We start from the raw sequence: 13,637 nt of genomic DNA on the forward strand, positions 1-13,637 counted from the left end.
TATATGAATCACATACGAATGCTACGAAATATTTGAATCTTCGTGTTTCCCGGGAACGGGCTCCCAAGGTCACACCCGTTCCGCAAATATTGCTGAAGTTTCGTTACTGATCTACTGTGGCGTTGCACTTCACACGTCTTGGTCGGACCCATTTTGAGGTTATATGTGGTTATGTTGTCAACCCAAAGCAAGGAGGTTTAAATGTATATATGTACTTATATTCAATATCTCTGACCCGAAGTGTCAAAATTCTAGTTTTTCTAGTTACATTCTCCTAAAAATTTCCACTAAACAGGATAGCCACTACAGTATTTTGCAAATTTTTAAGCGGAATCAAGGTCATCCTTACCTAAACCGTCATTTTCCTGTGTTCAAGGGCAAAATAATTGAAATCGACTGTTTGGACTCTTGAATTAAAGACTATATTCGTTTGTCAGTGGTGGGGCAGTGGCTTGTCTGTGTAGTCTGTGTCTGCTTATACAAGGTGACAAAAATATACCAATCCAAATTGATAGATGTGTCCATGGTAGAAGGAGACATGGTATAGGCATCCGATGTACCAATTTAAAAATGTTCTGCGCATTTATTTGTGACGTTAGGTGGCATCAACGACCTTGTGACTCTTGTGAGCTTCGCTTGTGGCTTCGCTAGGGTAGTCTAGGGAATTTCAGCTTCAGTTGTCATTGCTCTGTCCAATACGTCAATTAGTTGTCGGATAACGAATTGTATTTTAAATTTCGCGCTAATTTCACCCCACTTGACGTCACACCCGATGCGTATGCCTATACCATGTCTCCTTCTACCATGGATGTGTCCTTGCTAATTTTTTTTTTTTTTTTGGAAAAACTCACATGAAACAACGCATATCTTGATTCTTTACCTATAGTTTAACAATCCACGCATATGTTTATTTTAACTTAGTGAAAAATTCGAGATGAAATTTTATATCTAATTTAGTAATTTACTTATCTAAGACTGTACTTGTTTGATTATACTTCAGGGGTTAGGTAAGTTCTATCTAAATGCCTTATTTTAAGGAATTGATCGTAACTGTTCATACAAATTACGTGGCAGCTTGCCAACAACTAGCAAACAGCTCTGATAAATCTGTACGTTATTAAGCTAATTACACTCCTACAATCCACTCCACTGCAAAGGCCTCAAGGGTATTACACCTCCTATAATATATTTACAACAATAAAAATTTTATTTCAACAAAAAATTTTCGCGCAAAAGCGGTGAGCCGTTGTTAATTTGATCTATTTTATGCAACAAGTTTATAACGCATGTCTTTTTTTACGAGTGAAAAGTTTACACATATGGGCGAATCCAGGAGTAAAAAAAGCCGCTTTATAAATGAGGTTCATACATCATCAAAATTAATTAATTTCACTAGATTTCGAATATCAGGCTTTAAATCTAGCGCTACGGTTTATGGCTTTCATGTCAATTCTGAAAATAAAACATGAAAACAAGTTTCTCTTATAATTTCTGGATTTGAATTTGTAAAAATCAATGCATTAGCAATGATGACGACTAAGAAATGACGTATATTCCAGTAGATCTCCAAGAGAAGGCTGATGCTGCAAGTTTGAGGTTATTACCGGCTAAACTTACATAGAAAAAATTGGTCGAAGGTTATTTCGACAGGACTTCCTTCGCCCCTGAAGTACAGTCCAACAAATCCTGCTTCTTAAAAAAATTAAAAAAATGATTTTGCGAATTTTTATTTGCGATAACCTTTATACATTAAAATAAATATAGATACCAGTGACCTTATAAGAAGACAAATGGCATCCTATAATTTGTTTTGACACCCTATGATTTTTTTGTGTATACGACATCCCACTTATTTTTAAACACGCTGTATATATTTTTTGGAATCTTGTAGAGCCTGTTTTTCTGAATTCATTAATGTATCATTCATTCATTAAAAAAAAAGATTTTTGTAAGAAGAATTATTATTAGAGTCCGGATTCTATCAAAAATGCAAACTGCATGCATAATTGGATTGTTTTGCATTTTTTTTTTCTATTTCTTACATTTTTCGAAGGAAAAACCGCACATATTTGCATGCTTTTCCTAGAAACAACTTTCCATAGAGTATACCTAACTGCATTTATTGCGGTCATTTTCGCTGCATGTTAATGACTTGGTTTTACCTGTTTAAGATGAGTCAAGACCAATATGTTTAAGATCTGGGTTATCCAAATGACGTGAAAGTTGGTACATATATAAGCGCCGAATGTAAACTGCAGCAGACGGAAAAAATGTTTTAATAATAATAATTACCATATTGCAGCTCTTCACCCAAAATAATATTCAGACCGTTCAGCTCTATTTTAAGGAGACACAATAAATCGAATTTCATTTTCTTTTAGCACAAATGCAAGTTGAAGCTTGGTATCTGAACACGCTAAACGTCGAGTTATGTGGAAGTATAAACATAAACGCTCGAAGTTAAGTATGTTATTGTTACTGAGAGAGCATTTTCCCGTGGCTTATTTGCTTCAGATAAAGATTATATTGTCTACGCTTGCGCGCTTTAGAATTTGCACCCCCACGTCATGGGTTATTTTTTTATAGAGATTATCACAAAAATCGCAAAATCAAATTTTATAATTTTTAAAGAAGCGGAATTTATTAGGTTGTACTTCAAGTTTTTTACAACCAAAAGTAGACAATGAAAGACATAATAGGGTATACTTATCTTAGTTCTTATCTTGCTTGTATCGATAAGTGCCATCAACAAAAATATAGCATTTCACCAAAGTATGTATCAAGAGAATCGTCTTTGAACACTTAAGCATCAATTAAAAATACCTCAACTAATGTCAGAAGCCATTGAAATATAAGGTGCACAGAAAATTGGAGTTTAAGTAGTTATTAAATATTAAAGTATGCATCAAAATAAAATTTAAAACAAAAGAAATAGTGCGTTAGCGCAACTGTTGGATGTATGATTATTATTCATACATACGTACCGAAAAAGATTGATATAAATGAAACACAAACATGTGCTGTGTAACACTGTATTTACTTGTTGTTAACGGTTCGGAGTCTATGTACAAAGTTGTTAAAATCGGAAGCGATACATTGCAGGTAAAAGAGAAAGTTGGGGACGCTTGTTGACAAGGGTTGCGGTTGGTAGGTAAAACCGAAACCCGAACATGGTCCGGCGCCTTGAAAGAACTAACTTTCAACATGACAAAGTATAACAATTGCAAATATGAAATACATAATATGTGTCTACATGACAGGTGCATACATTGACAATGAAATAGAGTACAGAACACATAGAAAAAAAAGGGTAAATTTAGACACTGCACATTTGTTTATGTCGGAAGCACACACAGCTTAGTCACTTGCAGGTTAATCACATCATGCGCGGTTCTCACTGTCACTACGCGAATGGGGCCATGTAGACCGGGATGAACAGTAATAACGCGTCCCAGTGGTCCATATAAGCGGAGGTGTGTGGTCTTCCTTAACGACCACCAAATCGTCCACCTTATGCTGTTGCGGCTGGCCTTGGTCCATTTTGGGCGATGATGAAGTTGACCCATATGTTCTGCTGTCCACCGTTTCCAAAATTGCTGCTGAGTGCGGCTGAATTGTTGCCACCTGGAGAGCCGGTTCTTTGAGACCGTGGTGACGTTATCCTCTGGAATAACAGTTAGAGGGGTTCCAACGAGGAAGTGACCGGGAATTAAAGGAGTCAGGTCATTTGGATCTTTGGACATGGCGGTTAACGGGTACGAATTCAAACAAGTTTCGACCTGTATTTGCAACGTCTGCATTTCTTGCAAATCAAATAAAAATATACCAGTAACGCGCTTCAACTGGCTTTTCGCAGATTTGACCATTGCTTCCCCGATAGTCCCCATATGTGGCGCGGAAGGCGGAATGAAATGAAAATTGATGTGGTTAGTTGTCAAATCATTCAGCAAATTTGTATTTGAAGCCCGTTTGGCTAAAGTGACACGTGCTTGGTAAAGCACGGGATCATCCCACCACAAAGTTTTTTCGTATCGTCTGTCTTCGGGTTGAAATAAAATTTGATGATACATATTACAAATGTCCGCTGTAAAAGCAACCTCATGCGTCCTAGATCGAATTATTGCATCGGAAATGTCGTTTTGTATTTTTGGCCCTGTACTCAGACAAGCATTTATGCTTTTTCCGACTGATGGTTTGACTGACCCATCAAACACTACGCAAATCTTTTCAGTGACCCCGTCAGTTTTGGAAACCTCATGATGAGGCAAAAAATGATGGGGTTTACTTTCGATTTTTTGCTCTGTAAATGAACCTAGTAAAAGCATATGATCTAAATTAATGTCTTCTTTTATAAAATTATGATAGTTGATTTCTAACATAATATTTTTTGCGAACTTTCGTTCCAATGTGTTGAACCGTTTGAGCGCGATTTCTGTCGGATTCCCCAAGTTTGGTAAACACTTGCTAAATGTTAATCTGACTTGAAATCGTCCGTTGGATAATTGAGTGGCATTGTTAATAAAATAGTTCTCATGTTGTATTTCAAGAGCTGTGAGCGGCTTATCATCGTTTGAATAACTTTCAAGTTTCCAGAACTTTTCAACTTGGTTTTCTAAATTGACATTATTGACCGCGCAATGTAGATTTTGACGAGTGTTACTGGTGGGGCATCCATGCAATGGCCCTCCTACAATCCAACCTAATAAAGTTTTTTGTAATATTAAGCCATGTCCTATCGTTTGAATTTGACCTACACCTAACAGTTGCCTAAATAATCCAGCTCCGATTAACAGATCGATTGGCTGTGACAAATTGAAATTAGGATCGGCAAGTTTTACCGCTTCAGGTATGTCCAGCTCATCTTTAGAAAAGGTACGGACAGGTATGTTCTTCGAAATTTTTGGGATTACCAGACAATTTAAAGCTGTTGTAAATGAGTAATGCAACGACTCGATCTGTACCTGAACCTTTTGTCTAGCGGTTGTATTTGAACATTGAATACCTGCTACGACCACATTTGCATTTTCTGTACTTAAACCCAATTTGTTAGTGGCGGCTTCAGTAATAAAATGCGATTCTGAACCCACGTCTAACAAAGCCCGGAATTTTTGAAATTTGTTTTTACAATCCTTTATTAGAATTATTGCTGTAGACAAAACGGGTTGTGGAAAAAGGGCGGATGAGCAATAAACTCCACTGGTACTAGGCTGGTTTTCGTTTGAATGGGAGGGTTGGTCACTATGTAAAAGTGTATTATGTTTCAATTGGCATAATTTACATGACATAGATTTACAGCTATCGGACGTATGCGATGGTTTGAGACAATTTTGACATAATTTCAACCTATCTACCTGAGACCTTCTTTCCGAAACACTGAGTTTTGAAAAGGTAATACAATTGTAAATTAAATGAGATTTTTTACAAAAATAACAAGTGGATTGTGTACTATTGCGATTTACTGCCGCTGTAAATGTAGACACCTTTTGTGTTTTAAATGTATTATAAAAAGGTAGCCATTCAGTATAAATTCCGCTAAACGGTTTAATAACATTCGGGAGCAACTGCACCGATGGTGACGGTGTGCTCGTAGGTGCGTTACCTTGCGGTGCAGGTGAAGATGTGTTAACGCGTTTTTGTTCAATAGCATCTTCGACATCTGCACATAAATCGTAATACGCGTTTTCAAAATAAAGTCTTGTGGTAGCTTGTTCTAAATCGGGGGTGGCGTCATCAAGAGCTTCAATCTGAGAATGGATTTTGTCAAACTGAGCCTTAATACGTACAAAATCGCGCAATCTTACTCTTAGTCGAGAAGCGGATGTACTTAGATTGTTTGTTTCAAACCACAACTTGAAACGCGATATTTCGTCGTGAATGCGATTTCTTTTTAAGAATAAAATTTGTAAATTTCCTGCATCCTCTGGTGTAGGATTTGAGTCCGAAAATGTTTCGGCATTGTCGTCACCTTCCGCGCCTGCCATGTGTGGAGCATCGAAAGTTTGCGAACGCGTCATAACCATTTGAAAAACCGCTTAGTTGAGATACGTAAAACTGGTACAGTTCGGGCAAGGTAAATGGTACTTGCCAATGAAATTTAAATAAAATGACTTACAATTACGGTCGAATGCGTGCTTGACCGGAAATAGATAAAGAAAAGGAATAGTTGGAACCCACTCACCGCAATAAGGCCCTATGGCACCTGGGACGGCTAGACTGATTCGCTGCTCTCCTGTCCGGTTGGGAATTTCCAATGGCTGGATCCCGTCTCCCGATGCAGGCGTCGAAAATTGCCAAAACCGTAATAAGATCACCTGGAGCCTGGGTGAATTGACTGGATGGGCTGAATTCGCTGCTCTCCTGCTCGGTAGGGAACTCCGATGGCCGGTAGGTCACGTCTCCCGATACAGGCGTCGAAAATTACCAAAAACGTGATAAGGTCACTTGGAACCTTGGATGAAACGACTGGATGGGCTGGATTCGCTGCTCTCCTGTCCGGTAGGGAACTCCGATGGCCGGTAGATCACGTCTCCCGATACAGGCGTCGAAAAATGGCACCACCGCGTTTTATTGTTGAATTCACAGCACTGGATCACACATGTGGAGAAATCCGGCTCGAAGGACCAATGTTGGATGTATGATTATTATTCATACATACGTACCGAAAAAGATTGATATAAATGAAACACAAACATGTGCTGTGTAACACTGTATTTACTTGTTGTTAACGGTTCGGAGTCTATGTACAAAGTTGTTAAAATCGGAAGCGATACATTGCAGGTAAAAGAGAAAGTTGGGGACGCTTGTTGACAAGGGTTGCGGTTGGTAGGTAAAACCGAAACCCGAACAGCAACACACGTACGAATTCACATGTACACACCGAAGATGTTCAATTTATTTTCAAAAATCTGGACGTTTAGGGTGGAAAATATACCACAAAAACAGACATATACAATTTCACGACAATCAGTCCAGTAATTTCTGAGATTATCTGTTTACTAATAAAATCGCCAACAGATCACAGATGACATACGCCGGAGAGATAGTACATCCTAGACTGACGGAAACGAGGGACTTATTTTTCATACTCTAGAAGTCGTGGTATGTCCAAAAAACAATTAAGCGTTTGCAGAACGGATCTGATTATTAACTTACGCTGAGAAAGTAAACAGTAATCATATGTAAAAATTGACATACACATTATTTGGAGGTAGGTAGGGTAGATGTTAGTCACTTCAGATTAACATATATGTATGTCAAAAGTTGAAAAAGGTTTATACTTGTTGATACAAATGATTAAATTTACAACATATCAGTTTTCTCAAATGTTTCATATGAAAATAACTTTTCTCTAACTAAATTTTTTCGTAATAACAGATTTTTTTGGAGTTTATATAACTATAATTACAAAATAAACTATGTACTATGATAAACCTTAATAAATTTTGTATCAAAGCAAAACTTAATAGTGACCAGTTGAAGAACAGACAATTTGTAAATTTGATGGCTTTGTATACATAAATTAAGCACTTTTCAATTTTTATACGTTTGTCGGGACAATCAAATCAATCTAAAAGTTTTGTACAAAATTCCAGACCTCTATCTTTACGTATCGTGGAACTGAGAACTTTTAATATGAACATTTTTTACTTCAAAACAGTTTTGTGTGTGTCAGTTTTCTGCTTCTGTAATAAAGAATCTACTTTTGTGAAAATATGAAGGATGTTATGTTAAAAAAAGTTAAAGATTTCTTTGAAGTTACAAGTTTTATTTGAACCACAACTCTTCACACATACATAAAGCTGTTAAATACAAAATTTTAACTATTGGGTCTAAGAGTGGAGAGTGTATATGACTAAAATTTAGTGACTCTGGAGAAATAATATATTAATATAAAGTAATAGAGGGTTTCTATAAATGATCGAAGTAGGTCATGAAAAGGTGCCGCCTCTTAGTTTTGAACTTTAACAAATGCTCAAGGACGCATGACAAAGACCACACGCATCTGTTTAACTGGTTGCCTAAACGCTTCATGTCTTATTAAAAATTAAAACTAATTCGTTAGAATAAAAAGAAACAAATTTATTGCTATTAAACATTACAGTAAATGTTCAAATTGTTTACTATTTTGTTCAAGGCACATGTTCACCCCCTTTTTAATTTCAAAAATGTTCTGTAATCCGCTCGTCAATATCCATTGTTCAATTTCATGTTCCAACAGGAACTCCTGCCTGCTAAGGAAATCTTGTCAAAGGTGTTTGCGGATTCTGAAAATCCTGTTTGTTACATGTACATTTTTATATGAAAATTTATTTATTTTCTTCCGTCCTATTTTCATAATTATTAGCAAAATCTAAAAAACAAACACTAAGTTTCTGGTAACTAAAATACAAGGTAGACTTTAGATTGAAATCTTTGTACTCCCTCGTATTGTAGTTCCATATTTTTCTGCACTCTCATTTGGATTATTCGATATATTTAAATTCAATATGGGCTTTAAAAATATCAATTAAAGCCTTTGCTTGTTCTTTTGGGCAATCCACATTTAAATTCCAACTAGAAATGGGCAGTACTTGATGCCGTTTGAGCAGTGTAGACTCTGCTCTTGTATAAATAGTAAGAAGGGATCTTTTTTAGCTGAGATCGTTAACCAACTTGATTAAATAATAGTCTTTGTAGACAAATTGAAACAAAATTTTCGCCTAATGAAAGAAGATTTTTGCTTAAAGAAAGAAGATCTTCACGTTAAAAGGCATCAATGGAAAATTGTATTGATTGAAAGACCTCTACATCGTCTGCAAATAATAAATACATACTTTCAAAATGATAATTGATATGTAAGATCATTAATAATAAAAAGAGAAAATAAGGTAGGACTAAGGGGACTACCTTGGGGTACGCCAGAAAATGCAAGGAAAGATTTGGGCAAACAATGATTTAACTGTACCATTTGACTCCACTCTGATAAATACGATGTAATCCAGTGAAACAATTGCCCATTTATGCCATAAATCCATACCGCATCAACTTGATTTCCATTTTATAAACGAATTGACAATGTAGTTGGTAAATACACCAAGGTTCGTAACAGTGCTTCGTCCTGGAAAAAACCGTACTGATGCAGTGAAAGCAGATATTTGTATTCTTCCATTATACATTGAGAAATAATAGAATCCAAAATGTTATAAACAAGTGCTAGTATTACGCGAATTTTTATAAAGAAGACTTAAAGCCCAAACTATACTAGAACTACACTATTTAAGGAAATAAGATGGAATTCCATCTGCACTTGGACTCAGTTTTATTTTAACATTATTTAATTTGTCCAATACAAGATCAGAAGCTATGACGAATTTGCTTTAAATTGACATTATTCATCAAAGGAGTAAACCAACTGTATTGCGTCCATTATCAAGAGAAAATATTTAAGACCAAGGAAGACAGACCAGTGTAATTGAAAGCAATGTAAGTTATTAAAAGGAACCAAATTAAGTTCAGTTTTGAGCATAAAAGTGTTTCTTAAGGGTTAAAACAAGAAATGACGCAATAATTTAGATTGTTTGTCCAAAAATAAAATAAATAGTGACTATTGATCAACGATCATGAAACGGGATTATAGAAAATACTGAATTTTTATCAAAAATTTCACTTATTACGCAAGCCTCCAGTTTGATTAGATAACACGATAACATAAAACAGTATTTTTAGACGAACTGTACCTGGTGTACAGATACAACGTGAACGTTATAGTGTAGTGTTTCAGATGGGTGTATTAACCGGAAATTGGTTACTAGACTTCTTAGGTCTGTTGACTGCAATAATAGCAGTTTTTCTAACATGGGTAAAATATTCCCACACCTACTGGCAACGTAAAGGCATACCAACGCCGCCTGCTGGTTTTCCATTTGGACATAGTAAGGGACTCTTCACCCAATCCGAATCAGTTGGCGATTTTGTTTCAAAATACTATAAATATTTTAAAAACCGCCATGAAATGCACGGAGGACTCTATATGCTCTACATGCCAGCATATATACCCATAAACTTAGACATCATTAAAGGCATTCTACAAAACGACTTCGGTCATTTCGTAGACCGAGGAATCATCAACGATGAAAAGAATGATCCTCTAAGTGCTCACTTATTCTCGTTGGAGGGTACCAAATGGAGGAACCTTAGAGCAAAATTAACTCCAACGTTTACGTCTGGAAAGATGAAAATGATGTTCGATACTTTGGTTACTTGCGGTAACCAGTTGGAAATAGAAATGGACAAAACTGCAGGCAAGCAAGCCGTCGACATCAAAGATATGTTAGTTCGGTTCACCACTGATATCATTGGAAACTGTGCCTTCGGAATTGATTGCAATTCACTGAAAAATCCAGACAATGAATTCAACCGATACTTCAAAATATTTTTTGTGGATACTTTTTGGGAGAATTTGACCGGCTTCATGCTTTTTGTAGCTCCAGGACTAGCAAAGAAACTGAAAATTAGGATTGTTAAACCAAAATTGTCAAAATTTTTCATGAAAGTAGTTAAAGACACGGTGAAATATCGTGAAGAGAATAATATTTATCGAAAAGACTTCATGCACTTATTGTTGCAACTCAAAAACAGGGGAAAACTGGTTGATGATAACAGTGTACTGGGTGAAAAAGGTGACAAGAAACAAGAAGTTAATTTAACGGTGAATGAAATTGCAGCTCAGTCGTTCGTATTTTTCCTAGCTGGATATGAAACATCGTCGACTACTATGACTTTTTGTCTTTTTGAACTGGCATCGAATCCTGACATTCAAGAAAAATTGCGAAAAGAAGTTGAAGAAGTACTTGAAAAACATAATAATAAATTGACATACGATGCCGCTATGGAGATGCATTACATGGAACAAGTTATTAATGGTAAATCTCTTTTTCGTCAAATACAGGTTTCCTAAACGTATTTTATGTTGCAGAAACATTAAGAAAATATCCTCCGCTTCCAAATTTAAATCGTGTTTGTAATAAAAATTACACAGTTCCTGGAACAAACCGTGTTATAGAAAAGGGGACTACGGTATTGATTCCAGTCCTGGGCATCCAACATGATCCAGAGTATTACCCAAACCCCGAAAAGTTTGATCCAGAAAGATTTTCGGAGGAAAATAAGAAGAAGCGGCATCCCTGTACTTTCCTACCGTTTGGTGAAGGTCCTCGTATTTGTATAGGTATAACAAAGATAATACAGGTGATGGAATTTATAAATTAAAAAAAAATTTTTAGGTCTCAGATTCGGCATGTTACAAACAAAAGTTGGTCTCAGTGTTCTGTTGAAAAACTATAAATTTTCGATCAATTCGAAGACGCAGGTACCTCTAAAATTAACCCCGACGTCTTTTACACTAAGTCCAGAGGGAGGAGTGTGGCTTGATTACATCAAACTGTAAAATTTACCATCACTAATGGAACGATACCTAAATAACTTAACAGATAATCAAGAATTTGTAAAATACAAATAAAGTATATCTTTTTTATTTTTGTTTTTTTTTTTATTATTTACGTTTATACTATATTATTGTATATTATTATTGAGGTTAAAAAACCTGTGAAAATGAAGTTAATGTTCACTCTAGAAAACGGACGCCATGCTATGCTTATGAGAAAATTGCTGTATAATCTTATGGATTTTATTAGAACGAGATTGTTTAGAAAGTGTAATTACCCAGCATTACGCTCTCATCCCTCATTAATTTACTTCGAGATAAAGCTGTTTAACTACTAAATTATGCTTTAAAAGAGCGTTTTACTTTAGAGAGAAGACTTCGCGATAACATTGCCTCAAATGTAACCTAGTTGGATCTAGTAACTGAAAAGTTGATTTATCGTCTTTGGGGACTATTCTGTCATTGCCAAAGTAACGTTTCTCCTTGCATGATAAATAGGAAACTCGAGCTAAAACACCACGTCCACTCATTCCTTTAAATCTCTCAAGACAACAAAATCTTTTAAAAGTGTGACATAGTAATACTTAAAGCTTTATTATATCAACAATACAATAGTCGATCAGAATCGCATCTCATCGTTTTTACCGATTTTGTGCGTTGTCAGAATGATTATGAGTTAATTTGAGATACAATACTCATCAAGGAAGTTTCATTTACGTAACTGATTTATCAATATAAACAAACCATTAGCGATTATTTTTCTGATATGTACTAGATTGTAGTTTATCAATAATGTAACGCATTATGTAGTGGTTTACCAGTAACCAATAATAAATGTCTGTAATTAGAACCAACTATACTGCGTTCCACCACAAATCCTGCAAACGCATTATACCTCATTATTCATTCATTATTCACAAAATAGATTAAATAAGAATTGTGGATTTATCTTTCATGAATTACCATGGTCTGATTGAGTAGAACGTCATTTGACGAAAATAAATGAACTGTATGGAAACATGGAATATAAAGAGGAGTTGAGTCATGCTTTTTCAACGTCTTTCTAAATACATCAACATTGGCAAAATAAACACGATGTGTAAACTTTGTGAGTTTTACAGATTTGTGATTTGTTCACTGACTTTCAACTTACTGCTGCTGAATAATAATCAATAATTTGGTGAGTGAAGTTCCTGGTTTTCCTATTTGTTTATCCGCTTGAATCATTGTTATTGCAGCCATAAAGTGAGAATTACATGCCCGTAAGTGCTCTAATTTGTGAAGTAAATTCAATTTATGTCGTTGTAGATGACACGTTATTATAACATTGCGTCTAAGAAACGTATTATATTATTAGATTAAAGCTGTTAAGATGAGCTGCGACATGTAATAAAGTAACAAGTAAAATAGAGCAAGAAAGCAAGGTTTGTAAAGTTAAGCTCCTCCAAAATGCGCAGCAATTTTGCGGCTTCAGTTAAATTTATTTATAGATTGAAAATCTACTAAAGTAAATACTGATTAATACTTTAATCCTTAGATGGAACAATTTTTCGTAGCTGATTAAAATCATAAACGTCTGCCTTATTTTAAACAGTGCCAGTATGAATAGAATAACAGAAAAATATATCCATGACAATCAGTACTCTGAAAATTTTTTGACCATCCGTTACTATCTCTTTTCGGACCCTAAAATATAGTATTTTAATTCGTTTTTTCATCTTACCTTAGCTCTAAAATCATTGATAAAATACGATTTCTCTTGGGACTATTGTAATATTATTTTACTCAAAAACATTCAGGTGATTTATTTCTTCAATTCGAATTTTAATGATGATCTGCAATAAATATATCTAATTAAATCCAGGTGCAAATGTTTGAAATTTCCCCGAAAATACAATACGGTACATTTAAAAATATGTTTGAAGTAGACTGTGAAAATTCAATTGTTTACGGCTTTTTATTAGAGTGTAGAATGAGTGACGTCAAAAATGACGATTATTGAAAATGACAATTTAACAACAAAAAAATGTTAGGTTAGAAAACATATTGTAATGTTTTAATTATCTGTCAATCCGACTGTACCTAAGTAACGTATATTCGGTTACCTACTTAGTTTCCGAAAATAATTGCCCTGTTGTAAATAAACGACAAATAATAATTTCAAGGCCTGCTCCAAACATATTCTATCATGTACACCCGTTGTGTCACATACGGT

At 35.2% G+C, this 13,637-nt stretch overlaps 2 protein-coding genes across 2 annotated transcripts in view; one reads left to right on the plus strand and one right to left on the minus strand.

Moving 5' to 3' along the window:
* The window catches only part of LOC135130100 (uncharacterized), a 188,722-nt gene that overhangs the window by 97,514 nt on the left and 77,571 nt on the right, over window positions 1–13,637 (minus strand). The gene's annotated exons all lie outside the window — the stretch shown is intronic.
* On the plus strand, window positions 9,708–11,509 carry LOC135130256 (probable cytochrome P450 6a19). The gene is made up of 3 exons (XM_064057611.1): window positions 9,708–10,901; window positions 10,955–11,206; window positions 11,262–11,509. Exons 1-3 carry the CDS (start codon window positions 9,761–9,763, stop codon window positions 11,423–11,425), a joined length of 1,557 nt encoding a protein of 518 aa, XP_063913681.1. The 5' UTR covers window positions 9,708–9,760; the 3' UTR covers window positions 11,426–11,509.

This window comes from Zophobas morio, unplaced genomic scaffold (genome assembly GCF_036711695.1).
Source record: "Zophobas morio isolate AGI-343-1 ecotype UQ-CSIRO unplaced genomic scaffold, CSIRO_AGI_Zmor_V1 ptg000017l, whole genome shotgun sequence".
Classification (NCBI taxonomy): domain Eukaryota; kingdom Metazoa; phylum Arthropoda; class Insecta; order Coleoptera; family Tenebrionidae; genus Zophobas; species Zophobas morio.

What these genes read in the sequence shown, in the direction of transcription:
- LOC135130256 (XM_064057611.1), top strand. Translation starts at nt 9,761, where the DNA reads ATGGGTGTATTAACCGGAAATTGGTTACTAGACTTCTTAGGTCTGTTG. An exon ending in CATGGAACAAGTTATTAATG is followed by an intron (nt 10,902 to 10,954) that starts GTAAATCTCTTT and finishes TTTATGTTGCAG; the next exon opens with AAACATTAAGAAAATATCCT. An exon ending in AGGTCCTCGTATTTGTATAG is followed by an intron (nt 11,207 to 11,261) that starts GTATAACAAAGA and finishes AAAAATTTTTAG; the next exon opens with GTCTCAGATTCGGCATGTTA.